Source organism: Mesoplodon bidens, assembly GCF_964165515.1.
Source record: "Mesoplodon bidens genome assembly, chromosome: 8".
Lineage (NCBI taxonomy): Eukaryota > Metazoa > Chordata > Mammalia > Artiodactyla > Ziphiidae > Mesoplodon > Mesoplodon bidens.
Window position 1 is genome coordinate 62,705,454 of NC_138165.1, and position 18,269 is coordinate 62,723,722.

Here is an 18,269-nt window from a genome sequence, read left to right on the forward strand (position 1 = left end):
TAACACATACCCTAACCCTAACACTTTTTTGTACACTCACCTCTACCCTAAACCTTAACCGTTTGCTAGCCCTAACCCTAACCCGTACCCTAATTCTAACCCGTACACGAACACTAATCCATGCCCTAACACGTACCCTAACACTAACACGTTTTTGTACCCTCACCTGTACCCTAAACCTTACCTGTTCACTAACCCTGACCCTGACCCTAACCCGTACCCTAAACCTAACCCGTACACGAACTTTAACCCTTACCCTAACACGTACCCTAATCCTAACCCATACATGAACACTAACCCATGCCCTACCACATACCCTAACACTAACACGTTTTCGTACCCTCACCTGTACCCTAAACCTTACCCGTTCACTAACCCTGACCCTAACCCTAAACCTAACCCTTACCCTAAACCATACCCTAATCTTAACCCGGACACGAACACTAACCCCTGCCCTAACACGTTTTCGTACCCTCACCTGTACCCTAAACCTTACCCGTTCGCTAACCCTGACCATAACCCTAAACCTAACCCTAACCCTTACCCTACCACGTACCCTAATCCTAACCCGTACACGAACACTAACCCATGCCCTACCACATACCCTAACACTAACACGTTTTCGTACCCTCACCTGTACCCTAAACCTTACCCATTCACTAACCCTGACCCTAACCCTAAACCTAACCCTAACCCTAATCCTTACCCTAACCCGTACCCTAATCCTAACCCTAACCCTAACCCTTACCCTAACCGGTACCCTAATCCTAACCCATACACAAACACTAACCCGTGCCATAACACATACCCTAACCCTAACACGTTTTGCTAATGATATCAAACTAATTTTCTAATGCATTCACATATCCATAATCACAGAAGAAGGGAGCCCCCATTAGGAATATCTCTCCAAGATGAAGCTGTGAGTAGGGCAGGTCACCACAGACTAGTTAAACTGTATTTTTAGTTTTATCATTCTGCCCCTGCTATCTGGCACATAGTAGGTAAAGAACATTTGTTGAACCGCTGCTAGGATATGACATAATACATTGTTTCTTTTAATTTTAGTATTATGTGGCATTGAGAAGGAAAATGGAGAGAGATGAAATAATAGTTGCTGAGGTTTGGGACTCTGGAAAGATATACAATGCTGCAAGGAGTAGAATTAAAGCTGGAAATTTGTTTCTTTAATTTCCCGACTCAAGCATTACTTTTAAAATGAAAACTCTTATCAAATTAATCTTTGAAAAATCAATTAAAACAGCTAAAACAGAAAATGAGACTCTCAGAAACCCGTTGTCCACAATAACCATTGTTGACGATACTACACATTTGAAAAGTGCCACAGTATTCTCTCTTTTCTGACTCTCTTTAGATCTTAAGCTATTTAGAATTACACGAAGGGCTCTATTAATTTCAAGATTGAAAAGGTAAGGAAACAAACCCCTCTTAATACATTTCTCCCTCAGAAAATATGCTGTGAGGAGGAAAAGGCTGACGGCTAGACAAATGTTACAGAAATCCGTTGGTAAAGATGCCCTTTGCTTCATGTTGGGAGCAGGTAGTTATGTCAGAGCATGTGGTGAGCACCTCCACCTGGGTGTTTCCCCCAAGAACACAGGTACTCTCACGGTGTCCTCCTTCTCACACGCAGAGTTAAACTCATTATTTTAATAGGGTTCACCTTGTATACACTTTTTTAGGAATCTCTACCTCAATGGTACAATGAGGTTAATACATGAAGCAAAGCAAAATTCCTATGATAGGTTTACATAGGGTGGCCTGAGGGATTCATAAGCTGTTCTTGAAACACCACACCTATCTTCCAACTGTCACAGGCTGTATAGAATCAATATGCAGACTGCTTTTCTAGAAGCCTGGGTGGCTTAGGGCTAATAGAGTTGGGTTGTGTGGTCTATCTTTCAGATGGGAGTCATGGTATTGGTCAACTTGCCAGCAACCCTTGGACTTGGGCTTGGATATGACAGGAATAGCAGAACTCACTAGAGAGGTCATCAGCTGCTTCCTCTAATCACTTTCTGGGTGCCGTGACCTCCAGTGGCAGAGGCATTTATTCTTCAAGGGTGTTCGGCTGTCTTGGAAGCCTATGAGCCTGGTCAGTCCTCACTGTGTGATCAGCTGCCAAGGGAATTAATTGCCAGTGCAATCTTGAGAATAGATGTGAAGTTATACTGATAGGATAACATTTCAAGGTCTGCTAATCCTTGTGCCTAGTGACATAAGACCATCAAACCTGCTTGAGTATGGGAGGTATTTCTGCAAAGGGATAAGATTACAATTAAGTGTCTCAAAGCTCCTGCCTCTTTTATGAAGTACAGACTCTAGCTAGAGGTAAGTCACCAGAATAAAAGGATCATTTCTCTATTTCAGAACAGTGACCTGAGCAGTCACTCTGTAATTTCTCTGATGGTCCTACTTTGTCCTTGGCATTTCACTTAATTTCCAAATTTAAAAAAATCATTTTCCTATAACATGGAACACCTTTTTGATCTCCCACCAATGCTCCCATCCTTATGCCTATTTATCGATATATAAGCAGCTCAGATCCCTCATCTTTCCCCCCAAATACTCCAGACATGTGAATCACCTCATTAGGAGAAATCACAGAAACCACTTCTTTGTATCACCGAGCTATGTTCATTCCAGGTGCTAGAAACCCCACCTACCTGTAACTAATGGTGCCCTGCTCCTCCACAATAACAAAGAGAAAAATAACCACTTGCTCCCATGATGAAGCAATGGGTATCATTATCAATGGAGTTCTATAGTATCTGTCTAGCCAACAGTCTTTTCCACCTCACAGCACATTTTCTGAGGGCTGTGCAGGGTTGGGGGGATGACTAAACTGAAAGGTGAAATAAACATGGACCCTGACCTTAAGGCATTCCCAGACTTGAAGAAGACACAGACACGTAACAAATACACTGTGATTCAGTAAGTACTATAATAAAGCTACCTAAAAGGTTCAAAAGAAACAGAGGATGATGTGCTAAGGAAAAGGGAGGTGATGATTTGCAGCCAGTATATAAAAGAACATTCTATTTCCAGAGGTAGGAAACATGAGGAAAAGTACAGAGGCTTCCAATGAGCAATTGTTGAAACTGTTCTGGATGTTGCAATGATATCTGAAAGTACAAGCTTTACCTCTGTTGTATGTAGTATATAAAAATCAGTATAAAGTAAAACAGTATAGAGCAGTCTTTAAAAAAAAAAAAACTTTCACATTTAAGACAACGTAACAACTTTCAAACCAGAGCTAGAATATAGACTGACACGAAGATGTCCCATTCTCACAAATGTAAATTGTGATGTTATACTATTCATAAAAACATGATGGAACTCTCAGAAGGCAATTTTATAAGCAAAACCAAATAGCCGAATAATATCAGAAAAACAACCACCATTAACTGAATGCCTATGTGGCAGGCCCCAATCTCACTGATTTATATACATAATCTCCTTTAATTCTCACAATAGTCCTTGAGGTAGGTATTATCCCTATTCTACACTTAAGGAAACAAACTCAGAAGAGTCAAGCAAATCATCCCTAAGTGACAGAGTTGGATTCAAATCCCAGATTAATTTGATGACATGGCATCATACCTCACATCCACCCCTGAAATCCTACCAAGAACCAGTGACAGCTTATCATGATTAAGACTTTATGACTATGTAACTACAAGCATATATGCAGCAGCACCGCACAGCACGAAGAGCACTACACCAAGAATCATGAAGATAGTATTCTAATCCCATAGTCTTTTTCTAAGTAACTTTGGTTTACTTACTTAACCCTTGAGTAAGGTGAAGTAGATAATTTCTAAGGCTCTATCCAGTTGTAAAATACTAAAACGTTCCTTTACAATCACTGCTGCATAATGGGTTTTTCATTCAAGTATTAGCCATTATCTTAAAAATAAGGTCATCTTTCAAAAACGCAGAATCATTTAATCAGTCATGTTTACAGAGCTCCCTACACTAAGTCTAATGCTAGGCCAAGTGTTGAATATTCCAAAGTAGGACCTCACTTCAACAGCTGGGTTAGCTTTGGGACTTCCCTGGTGGCGCAGTGGTTAAGAATCCACCTGCCAATGCCGGGGACACAGTTTCAAGCCCTGGTCCAGGAAGATCCCATGATGCAGAGCGACTAAGCCCGTGCGCCACAACAACTGAGCCTGCACTCTAGAGCGCATGTGCCTAGAACCTGTGCTCCACAACAGGAGAAGCCACCGCAATGAGAAGCCCACGTACCACAACGAAGAGCTGCCCCCACTCGCCACAATTAGAGAAAGCCCGCGCGCAGCAATGAAGACCCAACCCAGCAAAAAAAACCCTCAAAAACAAAAATGAAAAAAAACAGCTGGGTTAGCTTCTCACTGTTATTTACCCAGGGAATGTTTTTCAGTGTTTTGGGAAAGAGCACAATACAGTAGTAGTATGGGCTAGAAATCCAGCAGCTGTAGATTTTAATCTCAGTGCTGTCACTCAATAATTCTGTGACACTGGGGCAAGGGATTTAAGGCTGTAAAACAGTTTCCCATTCACTTATGAAAACTGAAAAAATAATCCTTACTAAGTAATTTGGTTTAAGAGATTAAATGAGATAAGGGACATGAAAATGCCTAGTATCAAGAGTGGCACAATATAAGCACTGAGTAAAGGTTATTCTTCTGCTCCTTGAGCTGCAGTTAAATTAGTGCTAAGCAGCTTTAAACACAATTAGGTTAAAAAAAAAAGCCCACATTCGTATCTGAGAGACAAAGTACTGATAAAAGAACAGTTCTGGGCCAGATTTAAATCTTGGCCCTGCTACTTCCTTGCAGTGTGAGTCTGAACAGCTTACTTACCTTCCCTGAGTCTGTGTTTCCACACTGGTAATGAGGATAACCATCACATACAGTTATTGTGAGAATGAAATGAGCAACAGAGAATTAAATTAGATAAAACTTACCTTATACCACAGTGTCTAGTACATAGTGAACTCTCAATAAACATTAGCTCTCATTATTCCTCTAGCCAACATTTTCAGTTTGGACAAACCCCCTATTAACAGTCAAGATCAAATTTTCTCTTCGTTTGCCACCTCAAGTTCTGCCAGCTGGGCCTTGCTTCATGCTGCATACAAGGATCCTTGTACGTTTTGGCTGAAGGTAAGAACTAGGAACGAACTGAAGCTCAGCTTCAGCCTGGGAACTTGTATATTATCTGCTCCTCAACTTCAGCCTTTGCAAGGTTTAACAGTTGAATGCCTACTTCAGATTGCTTTCTGGTACCCACAGCTTGTGTATAATCAATGACTATGTGATTACGTAGGTTCTGGTCATACCTAATTAGTATGGCATCTTGATTTATAATGAATCATTGAATGTTTTGTTCACTTTCAAATAAACATTTTAGATGTAACTTGGGAGTGAGAATCTCCCTATGTGCTTTACATGTTGAATTCTATCCACCAGTTTAAGTGTGAATGTGCCTTTAGAATGCAAGTATTTCTTACATGATGCTTGCTGTAAAGATTCTCCTTCTACTGCAGGGAAGATGCTGAAATTGGTGTACATACATGCAACTAAAGATGATATGCAACTTGAAATTCAGAAGCAATATTTTTATCTTGAGAGCTAGTCGCATCACTCCAGTGCCAGATTTCTAAAACCAACATTTACTGACAATTGTTTTCTCAAGCAAATGTGTGATGCAGTAAATCCCTGCAAAAACATTAGAAAAAAAATAAACAAGGGCAACATATCTAAGGTTTCTGATAACTTTATCCAATTGTGCATAAAGTTTCAGTTTGTGAGAATACTTTAATAAAATTGTATCATCACCACTGACCCCCAAAACTTTAAATCCAGGAGTTAAAGAGGAAATACCTTTTAACTTACTAATGGAGAAAAAGCAAATAATAATTTGATAGAAACTTCCTCATGAGTTGGTCTCTGCTCTACACTTGAAAGTAACTATTTAGTACCTTAAATAAGTAGTTTAACATGAGTGTGGGAGCAACTGAGCAGTTGACAAAAGTGAGAAATTAATGATTCTGAACTACATTAAAAAGTTAAAATATAATTGATGTAATAAAATTATAATTTTTGAATAAAATTTATTCATGTATTTTAGAACTTGTATACTATGATGGTACTTTTCAACTTAGGCCTTGGCCAAATATTAATTTCAAGAATCAACCATTGAGCATTTGGTCAATATGTGCACTATAAATGTGACTCAGCCATATACCACAGTTAAGACATGGCAGTCAGCAAGGTTGCATACCCTATCTCCAGCTCACCCACTTTCCAGGTTTGTGAACCTCATGTAAGAGGTTGACCAGAACCTACACCAAGACTTGTCCATCCATCTTACTTCCGAAGAGAAAGTAGTAGAAAGTTAAGGGTCAAGTGGGTGCACTTAATCAGAAATGAGATATGGCCCTCTATGGCTAGGTTCCTGACTTTAGATTACTAATTTATCTTATTTTGTTATTTTCAGGTCAAAATGAAATGAAAACTTTTCTTGGAAATGAAACATTTCAGTTAGGCATGCTTGAAATGTTAACTACAGCAACGTGTATGGAAAGTTTGGTTCATAAAATAAAGAATGCAATTTTAATACATTTAAAGAAACTTTCCACTCTGAAAATAACACCAGAGTCAATAAATATTTTTCCTTTCCATTCAACAGGACCAAATAACTCAAAAATCATTTCTCACTAAAGATTAAAACATTTAAAATTTCAAACTGATTCTTTTCCCCAAAGACAGAAGTCATGGTATACCTTTAAAAAAAGAGGGCAAGATGTCTATTTGGGAATTCAGGCCAAGACCATCAAATGAAATGATGGTTCATGCTCAAGTGGCTATAAAAGAGATGAAGAACAGATATAAGGAGTTACACTACTTTAAGGATTATTCATTCACAAGTCTTTACAAATAGCACAGCTGAAATCTCCCAAAGGCAAGTATTATAATAGAAGGGTTGGCATGATTTCATGTAAATTAACTAGAATGTTAAGGTTCACTGCCTGACAGAACTTGGGCTTGGTTTAGAAAACCTGATGGTGTGTAATAGACCTTACCATTCTCAGATCAATGCCACAGCATCAGTGAATTCAGTTCATTTCCTTCTTTATAATCAACCTACCTTGACTGGATCTGTGAACTCTTAATATACAATCAAAGAACAAAGGAAGACGAGCAAACCAGAAAAAGGAAAAGCGCTAGCTAGCCAAATGAGGCTCTGTCAAGTGCTCCTTCTGACAGAAATGCTAATTTGTGTACTTCTACTTCTCATATATACTGTTTTTGTCTTCTGGGCCTTTAGCTTCACTGTTCTGTCCACTTCTGGTTCCTTCTCATCCTTCATGTTTCTCTTACACAGGCCTTCCCAGATGACACTTTCTAAAGTACTGCCCCCAAGCAACTCTGTCTTCCACTCCTCAGTTCATCATCCTGGATATTTCCCCATCACTAACAGAAGTTTGCTCCTTTACTGTCTACCATCATTAAAATGTGTAAAGAGGAAACTTCTTTATTTTGCTCACCCTTATACCCAAGCAACTGTAACTATTTGCTGAATCAATGAATGAACGGAAAAGAAGAAAATGATTAGTAAAAGTGACAATGACTATAACTCCAAGATCCAGAATGAAAGTCATGGGAAGCACGTGTGTCAAGTTCCATGGTTACCTCTGGAAAAGAGGATGGAAAAATTAAGAGATAAGTTGGAGAAACAAAAGGAATGAGAGTCTAGCAGAAAGGAAGGAGCAACTCATTTTTAACTCTTGAGGTACTGTTTTAATAACTGGGGAAACACAAAGACTTGGTAGGGGTATTGCTAGCTTAAACTACATTGATCTCACCCAGCCAACACTTGCACAACTGCATCTCACAGCTATCAGCACAGCACTGTGCCAATTATAACCCATAAAGCCAGGCTCTGAGTTTTTTTTCTGGACCCAACCTTCTCTTGCCTCTAAGTTCCCAACTGTCTTTTCTCCTGAACAGATACCAGAGCCCTAGCCCTATAGCAGTGAACTTCTAATATTTTCCTATGGGGGGGGGTAGTTTAAGAAACTGGCAACACTGGCACAACAGAATAAACAGCTGACTAAATTATGACTTAAAACAGTACAAAGTTCACTCTAAGCTCCTGGAAGGCAGGGGCAAGATCTTATACATCTTTTTCATCCCCAACAGTTCAGACATCTGCTCTCAAATTGACTGAACAGAGGACACTTTGTGACCAGAGATCCTGCATTAGTTCAATCTATTAAATAGGTAATGATTACAGTAAATAAAGATGGATTAAGGACCGGTAGGGCAGTGATTTCCTTTCTTAATTACATTTAAAATAATATATGGTATAGATTTCTATTTCCTCTGTATATTTAATAACAAAAAGGTCACTTTACCTAGGTTCCAAAACATTTTGTAAAATGGGAAAACTTTCCAAAAACTGAAGTCAGGGCTGGAATGGGTAATACAAATATAATTTTAGCAAGCACATTAAAATATAAAGAGTTTTACAAATTAACTTTAGAGGGTGTAACTTAACTGGCTATTTTATTGGTAATTTAAAAGGTTAGTATTAATTACATCAATTTAGGGGGAAAATGATTTTTTTCTTTTTTGAAAATTATGTATACCAGGCTATTAGTATGAAAGGCAAGGAAAGCCTTACAACTTTTTACCTCCTGATTGGTAGACGTTTTTACTTGAGAAAGATAAAGCTTTCAAAATGACATGTCTGAGAAATGAGGTTATAATTGGTATATAGTTTCCTACATACAGTATCTAAACACACAAAGAGCAGCTTTTGGAATTAGCTTATTATGTCATTTACAACACCTATTTAATAGTATAAATTTAGAATTAAGGAATTAGAGTTTGGTATAATTTCAATCTACTCTGTAGTTCATATATTTAAACTGGACATCTTTTCAGTCTTTAACAGGTATATACCCTTTTTATATCAATGCTGTTCTTAACTTGGATTTGGAAATAAATGTTTTCTACCTCTAAAAGTCAATTAAAATTCAGTAATCAAAGTAGCTGTATACTAACTTTAATTACTATGCACTGTTAGTATATTTGAATAGTCATGTCACTATACTCAACATTGTATGGGGGTGTTTTCAATCCTAAATACATGCACTAAAAAATCTTATACATGCAAATGTGTTCTATTAGTATTTTAAGAGAAAATCTTTTGACCACTCCACTTGAAAACAACAAAAAGAATGAAAATGAATAATTCACTAAAAAACAGTAAACATAAAAAAAGATATTCCACTTTACTAATAAGCAAACGTATGCAAATTAAAACAAGATTTATGTTTCATCTTTTAAGGAGGAAAAGATGAAAGTAAAATTGGTATTTAGTTTACTTATAGGAGGAAATTATCCTCACACAATTGCAGGACTAAAACTGATATAATCTTATTGGAGGGAAATTTAATAGGTATCAAAGTTTAAAATGTATATACCCTTCCACCAAGCAATTTTACTGGTGAGAAATTATCCTCAGGAGGTAATAGTCCAAGTTCACTAACATACAATATACTGTAATACAAGAATACTTCATTTTATTGCGCTTCGCTGTACTATACTTCACAAATACTGTGGTTTTTGTATATTGAACACTGGTAGCAACCCTGCATTATCAGATGATGGTTAGCATTATTTTAGCAATGAAACATTTTAAATTTAGGTATGTACATTTTTTAAGACATAATACTATTTCACAGTTAACGTACTACAGTACAGTGTAAACATAACTTTTATATGCACCGGAAAACCAAAAAATTCGTGTGACTTGCTTTATTGTGGTATGCACTTTATTGTAGTGGTCTGGAACTGAATCCACAATATCTCCAAGGTACACCTGTAATGAAAAAGAAGAAATCTGTCTAAATGTTCATTCAGATGAATCTTTTAAACTAGTTATGGTATACATGAAGGCTTTAAAAAGAATATAAATATCAAAGATCCTTTTCTACTTGAGTGAAATAAGTAGATTACAGGCAACCATACATGGTATGATGACATCACTGTTGAGAAAATAAAAACAGTATGTTGTAGTATAAATTCAGAAGAAAATAAGAAAAGAAAAACAAGATGTTAAAAATAGTAGCCAATTTACTTTTAACTTTATTTTTAAAAATGTTAAAATTTATTTATTTTTTGGAGGTAGAAAGACTCTGCAGAAAGCAATCACACAGGACACCAGTCAGTCAGTCAGTTTGAATATATGAGAAAAAACTGGGGCAAGGTAAACTTCACATGACTATAAAAGAGCAATTTTTTTCTTGGCCTGAAGAGGGGTAAATTATGTCTTATGTACATCCTTATACCCTTCAACATATCACCCCAATCAAAGTGTATATACTCAAATGCCTATTGTACCTCTGAGGATATCATTACTGACAAGTTATTACCACTCTAGGATCCTAATATTTCAAAGCAAACAGCACTTAATCTTAGTTTCAACTGTTACCTGTGTATTTAGGCTATTTCAAGTTTAAAATATTCCATTTAAAAATTCCTTCCCTTTTAGAAAATCCTCATGGAACCACTGGAAATTTTCAACAGATAGTGACAACTATTCCCTGCTTTAAATACAGACTGGAGAAGTCAAACACAAAGTAGAAATATGATAACCCTGTGGCACTTCAATTTCATCCCCGTATCTGAACAACAAAAAATTGTAACTAAGTTCACAGGAGCTTTCTTTTATCTTAACATGAGTTACCAGGGTGTATATATAAGAAGAACAACAGAAGCTCTATATGATATCCAGATACACAGCTGTTGAGAAACAGTCTTTACAATGCCAATCAAAGAGCAAGACATCTGGTTACTTTTCAAACTAAATGAGCTGCTCTGCCCTCCGTGACAACTGCCAAGCAATAGGCCCTTTATGTCTTTCCCATTCATTACTGACTGATGCAGTACTTCTCAACATTTTCACTAATTCTATGATCATTCCATTTTTTCCCCCAATCTTTCAAATATATCTGTCCACTTGCTCACAGATAAAATTAGCAAGTTGATGGCACACAAGTTTCCTTTTAGCTCTTAATTTTTAAAAAATGTTATGGAGGGACTTCCCTGGCAGTCCAGTGGTTGGGACTACACGTTTCCACTGTAGGAGGCGCGGGTTTGATCCCTGGTCAGAGAACTAAGATCTGGGGAGCGCACCCATCCCCCCACCAAAAAAGCTATGGAATTTTATTTTCTAATTTTAATATTTTTTCTAGCGGAATGTTTTTCAAAACATTTAAACAAATCTTATAATAGGTGACCTGGTATCAACATGCTACTTAGACATTCCTAGAATAAATTAAAGTTTATTTTAAACTAAGTTTAAATGAAAACTTTCATATTACTGAGTAAATTTCTGAGGATCCCAAATTAAAGAAATCATTCAAAATGTGATACAGTCTAGTGTTTATTTTATGTTATGGCAGGTACACTTGAATTTCAAAAATTTAAAACATATAAAAAGTGGTTAGGGACTAACATTTGTATCAACAGTTGATAAATGTCTAAGATTGTTTATTATACAGCAGGGTTCAATGGTAGTGCTAATGCCAACAGGGCACCATGAAAATTAGTCTAAAAATTATCATTAGGCTTTATACAAGCAACAACATTTGCTGCTGTTTTAGAATTTTGGGACACAGCCTGCTTCTAATGCTAAGCAGTCCTTTAACATTTTTAATGTTATACAGTGTTATAGTAATTAGTTTGGCAAATGTTTCAAAATAAAGTAGAAATGTATTCATAACATCACAGAAATGCACATCCAGTTTTGTTTTCAATAAGAACCATAATAGGTACAGGTCAGAACTCTTCCCTATATGAAATAATTTACACACAGATGAATGCTATAATATCACTATCTAAAATAATCACTAAATACAATTCTTTTTCAGAAATAAACAAGCAAAGGTTTTTTTTCATATCAAATATCAAAAACATAGAGAATTCATGTTTTTCAAACAAATGATACTCTAAAATTATTGAAATAATTTCAGTGAATGTGCAACCTAAATCAACCAAGTATACTGAAGTACAACGATATTAAGAAATCAATGATCAGAAAACACAACTGTATGAAAGAAATTTATAATCCACAAAACTGTTTTTCAGGCCTTAAGGTAAAATAGTTCCACAGTTTACAGGTAAAACCGAGGCAACAAAAATGCGTGCTTGTCTTCAATAAGTAGATATTTTATGCAGAAGATGTAACACTTTGCTTGTAGACAGCATGGTATGCATTTCTCAGCAAGACATAAGGAAAACAAGATTCCAAAAGATCCATTGTCAGGAATGGGGATTCCTGCACAATCTGAAAAATTCCAAAAATGCATCAATTCAACTTATTTATAATGGGAACATTTACTGACAACTAGTAAAGCACAATTTTATATTGCCGTTATTGGGAATAGACATAAATTTTCCTTTCACTTTAAAATCTGAAATGCGAATGTGCCACAGTGTATGCTATCAAAACATTTTAAATCACTACTTTTCAATTAAATCAATAAATCAACAGGAAATACTGAGCACTTGCATTGCCCTCAACAATATATCACATTTAAAATGTGGTCCATATCATCAAGTCTAACTGGAACCCAACATTAAGCTAAAAAGCCAAATCAAACATGAAACCATCTATGATTAAGTGGAAAGCTGTTAAGTTCCAGAGAGTTCAAAAGAGAAGAAAAATTAACATAGGCCAAAGTAATCAAGCAAGTCTATCTGAAAAAAGATTCTAGCTTCAAGGTATGCTGAATCATTATTAGGATAGACACAGACCTCTGCAGATAAAGGAAATTATTCTAAGTGAGGAAAGAATCACATGGTAGAAACAAGCACAGGTGGCTTCATGGCAGTAAAGAGAAGGAACTGACGAGGCACAGAAAATTACAGGAAATGTTATTAGATGGGTGGGATGAAGTCAAAAAACAGAAAATTCAGAAAAGAGTTCAAACTGATACACTAGGAAAATACAAAACCTGAGTGTTTCCCAATAGGTTGAAAAACTATTCATAAAAGAATACTCGGGGGCTTCTCTGGTGGCGCAGTGGTTGGGAGTCCACCTGCCGATGCAGGGGACACAGGTTCGTGCCTCGGTCAGGGAAGATCCCACATGCTGCGGGGCGGCTGGGCCCGTGAGCCATGGCCGCTGGGCCTGCGCGTCCAGAGCCTGTGCTCCGCGACGGGAGAGGCCCGCGTATCGCAAAAAAAAAAAAAAAAAGAATACTCTATATGTAATGGTGATCTTTTATTCTATTGTTTTCTGATGCGATTACCATATGGTAAAGTACAAGTGATATCAGTCTATTTAGCAATTATCAGAAAGTGTGTGGCTTGGGTGGAGTGAATATAAATGGTCAAAAAAAATACATCACTGTTATAAAGCAGAAACTAACACACCATTGTAAAGCAATTATACTCCAATAAAGACGTTTAAAAAAATACATCAGCTCTTATTACAATTTAATGACTAAAATATCAAGAAAAGACTATCAGGAATGACTGGAACTTTTTTGTTGTTAGCAAAAATTAAAATAAGACTTACCATATCTAGCAGTAAATAAACAGATTCTCTATTTCTTGTTGTTGTTTTATCTGTCTCCTGGCCAATTTTCAGTAGACTGGAGGACGCAAGCTTAAAAGTGTACATACATTTTAAATAAATAAGTTTTTTAAAATAAAATGTTCACCACTTATTTTCAGTATGCTTCAACTTGCAATACATTTCAATCATAAGGTGAGCTTAGGTTCTTTACATTCAAGCAACAATTTAAGAGCTATCAAGGTATAAACAGATACAAAGATAATAAATGTAATCAAATATTCTTATTGGTCTTTAAAATTGATATTTTTCAGAACAAGTCTTTTTTAAAAAAACCGATTTAAGTTGCTTTTTCTCTTACCAGTAACTATATTAACTATATTTCTTAATTCCCAAATAAGAAGAAAATTTCACATTGAGTTCGAGTTAACAGGACCACAATGAGATTAAGACATTAAGTCTTAAATAAAGGAAATAAAGAAAATGAAAAGAAAAATTTTAACTCTTAATACTGTTCTCTTTGAAATAGATGTTATTTTGTCCTCAAGTTAGTTTGCTACTACATTTACTTTAAAAATTAAAAAAAAATTTTTAAAAGCTAATAGGATTTATAACTTAAAAGGAAGCAAAAATTCTAGTGTTCTTTATACCACACTGCATCTTTCTTTTAATTAAAATATGAAAAAGGTAAGTTGATAAAGGGAAGGAAGAGCTACACTACCATAGAAACTAAAAGCTATACTTCATGAGGCTAGAGTTAGCACTACTACCCTCTTTTGGCAGTGAACAGTATTCTTACTTTTGAGTTTGTTTCCATTAACAGTCTTTCTCCAAATAAATGGAAATAAGTAAAATACATCCTTTTAGAGGGATACATTCATCCTTTGCCTCAATTTTCCTTTGTTTTGTTTTTTCCTCTTTCAAACTCTAGGCAAAATTCTAGGGCAGTCCAAACATCAGCTTAGAAAAAAAAAAAGTCACATTGCAGAGCTGTAGAAATGAGAGACTTCTAAGTAAAAGGAAAAAATGCTATTCCTTGATTTCAATGCCCTATCATTACTTATTCCTTATTCCAAAAATTAATTAATTAATTAATTAAGAGAATTTACTTTGTTACACTTTCATAGTTACGATTTTTAATTTTCTCTAAAAATTGTCATGAGTTTTGTTTGATTATACACACCGCCAGAAATTCTTTAAGCCGATCTTCAATGCTTCCCTTGTGAATTGTAAACAAAGCTGCAGCAATCTGGTTGATGGCTTTGGCCAAGCAGTGTATGTTGTTGCAGTGCCCTGAGAAAGCACAAATATGGTTTGTGGTTTCTGTGTGACCCCCAAATATCAAATCTTTAATGACTTCATAATCTACATAAATAGTGCCATGATTAAAAACAGAGCTGAAACATAACCTGCCTTGCTTGCTCTCCCTTCACTTTCATGAGAACTAGTGCTTTTAAGAACAGTGTAGAAGAGAACAACAAATAATTATATCTGTATTAAACAGGCACATTTTCAAAAACCCCTAAAAGAAACCATATATCAGTTTTATATTGTCTTGGAAACTTAAAAAATAAGTGCTAAGCTGCTTTACAAACATTTCCTCATTCAATCCTTAAAATAATCCTAAGAGTTGGATACTCCCTTCACCATCCCCTGCCACACACACATTCAGGCACCCACAGGTTCACATATACACATTTCATATGTGTATACGAAACTGGGGCTTAGAAAAAGAAAAACTGACTATTCAAGGTTATACAACTAGTAAGCGGCAGAACTTAACCCACTTTTTATTATAAAAAAAATCAATTACTTGAAAAGTACCTACTATGTCAAAACTCATAACTTTTCCAGTGCCCAAACAATTTTAAACCACTATTACCTTCTATAGCAGGGCTATACTGAGACATCACATTACTGGCCAGTGTTGGCAAAGAAACTGCCACAAAGACCATGAGGAGGCAGGCAATTTTATATTCTTCTTCTGGACTTATGTTTTCTAAGGGATAAAAATTAAAAATAAAGTCAAGGTATTTCTGTCAAGATTAGTTAAGAGTTGATCATCTAAACCAGAAAAAGCGTATTTTAATTTTTGTGTATTTTACTGAGTCTCTATAGAACTGATTACAATTTTGTTACAAGAAATACAGAATGAATAGAAATAAAACACATTACTATTGGCTATTATCAAGTCCTTAGGCATATTTCAAGGACCTGTAATAAAACAATAAAGCAAAAAAAATTTTTTTAACTGTAAGATTTAAAAATATTAGTTCTGTAACTAAATACAGTTTTAGTTACAGGACTAAAAATATGTTTAGAATAACTGGAATCCTAAAATTTCCTAATTGAAAACTAATAATAAATTACTTTATAGGAAAATTCTATGTTTCAGTAGAGAAAATTATGTCATAACTTATTCTGCAAAATCATCCAAAAAACTCTTGTTTTTTTTCTAAAATAGATAGAAGTGAAATGTACTATTAAAAAGAGATAAATGTGGAAAGTAAACTGGATTTCTAACCTCTCCATTTTAGAAGACAGGAGAAACCAGTCATAAATGAATATAACTAGTATTGTCCTAAGGTTTTAAATATTTATTGTAAAATAATTTATCTAAAATATTTATTGTATCCATATACTAAAATTGTGGGTTATCTAGGTACTTAACTTATCGGGTACCTGGGAAATTCTAGTCACCTTACTATTTATCAGCACATATAACTAAGCATTGAACATAAGAAAAGAGCCAGAATATATTTTAAAAATCTGGCTGGTCATGACTATTCACAATAGCTAAAACATGGAAACAACCTAAATGTCCATCGACAGATAATGGATAAAGAAGATGTGGTACATATATACAATGGAATACTACTCAGCCATAAAAAAGAACGAAATAATGCCACTTGCAGCAACACGGATGTAACCAGAGATTATTAAACTAAGTGAAGTCAGTCAGGAAGAGAAAGACAAATACCTTATGATATCACTTATATGTGGAATCTAAAATATGGCACAAATCAATCTATCCACAAAACAGAAATAGACTCACAGACATAGAAAACAGACTTCCGGTTGCCAACGGGGAGGTGGGTGGGGAAGGGAAGGACTGGGAATGTGGGATTAAACTATAATGTAAACTATTATATACAGGATGGATGAACAACAAGGTCCTACTGTATAACACAGGGAACTATATTCAATGTCCTGTGATAAACCATATGGAAAAGAATATAAAAAAAAAGAATCTCTGTATGTGTATAACTGAGTCACTTTGCTGTACAGCAGAGATTGGCACAACACTATAAATCAACTATATTTCAGGAAAAAAAAGTCTGGCTGATTATGTAAAATATAGCTGTGGCAAATCAAGTAATTATAGTAATTATCCATGTGACTATAATTAACATACTGCACAAATGATGAAACAAAAGTAATGTCAAATCAAAAAAGAACTGATGAACTCAGTCAAACACCATGTTACATTCAAGGAAGTAGGGGAAGGTATTTTAGTACCAGAAGCAGATGAAATGTTTTTACTTTGTAGAAAAATCTAGAAATATCTAGAGAATTCTGTGTACCACATTTCAAAGGGCTGATTTTAAAATATTCTGAACATTTAATATTACATAATAATGCACAGACTCTTTATGGTAAGTAGCTCTAGTCCAATTAATATAGGACACCCTTTTCTACTTTTCTATACATTTTATTTATTTGTTTGGCTGCACAGCAGCTTGCGGGATCTTAGTTTCTCAAGCAGGGACTGAACCCTGGCCCTGGCAGTGAAACAGCTGAGTCCTAACCACTAGACTGCCAGGGAATTCCCAAGACACCCTTTTCTAGATAACAATGCTTCTGTCTATTAGACCATCTCCATCAGCATACAAATGCTATTATTTCCTCATCTGAAAAATATCGTTCTCTTGATTTTACTCTTGCCTCCTGCTACTATAATTTTACTTCTTTGCTCCCCTTTTTACAGTAAATCTCTGTGAGAGAGTTGTTTTATACTCATTATCTCTAATTTGTTTTCTCCTAAGCCCTCTTTAATGAGCCTTTTGCCTCTTAAGACTCCACCAACACTGCTCTTGTCACACGTATTAATTCTACAGAGCTGATCATTCCCTTTCCACTCTCCTCGAAGCGATTCTTTACTGGTTTTTCTTCTCCTTCACAGATCCTTCCTTCTCAAATTTCTCTTTTGGTAGTTCTTCCTCTTCTCCCTGAACTCTTAAACTTGAGAGTGTACCAGGACTCAGACTCTGATCCTCTTCATTTTTGCACACTAAATGGGCTTAATAACCTCATACAGTCTTATGACTTAAATATCTAATCTGTATGTACAACAAACAAAAAAAACCCTTGATATAAAGCAGGCAGTTGAACAAATAGATAAGTATCATACCTATATCTGTGTTGTCCTGGTTATTTACTAAGACTACTACATAATTACTACTGCATTTTACCTGATTTTTGTGAGGAAAGAGCTACCACCAAGGCAGGATCAATCTCACAAGGTAATCCAGCAGCTGATGACAATTCATATACATTCATTGCAACCTAAAAAATATAAGAATTATAGAGTAAGAAATATTCTAACAAATTTCTGAGAAATCTCACTTTAGTAAGAAAAGGTATAGTGTTTAAATTAGAGTCTGCCT

At 35.6% G+C, this 18,269-nt stretch overlaps 1 protein-coding gene across 2 annotated transcripts in view; it reads right to left on the minus strand.

Annotated features, from left to right (window-relative positions):
• Positions 1 to 9,756: 9,756 nt before the first annotated feature.
• NCKAP1 (NCK associated protein 1) overlaps positions 9,757 to 18,269 on the minus strand; it is a 97,892-nt gene continuing 89,379 nt past the window's right edge. The window contains exons 27-31 of one of the 2 annotated variants that reach the window (XM_081242314.1): positions 18,075 to 18,168; positions 15,485 to 15,601; positions 14,786 to 14,895; positions 13,606 to 13,695; positions 9,757 to 9,900 (exon numbers count right to left, since the gene is read on the minus strand). In XM_081242314.1, coding sequence (XP_081098440.1) covers positions 9,772 to 9,900; positions 13,606 to 13,695; positions 14,786 to 14,895; positions 15,485 to 15,601; positions 18,075 to 18,168 — 540 coding nt within the window. In that variant the 3' untranslated portion in view covers positions 9,757 to 9,771. Of the gene's footprint in view, positions 9,901 to 11,448; positions 12,370 to 13,605; positions 13,696 to 14,785; positions 14,896 to 15,484; positions 15,602 to 18,074; positions 18,169 to 18,269 lie in introns of those variants that run through there. The other variant, XM_081242315.1, reaches the window with a different exon arrangement.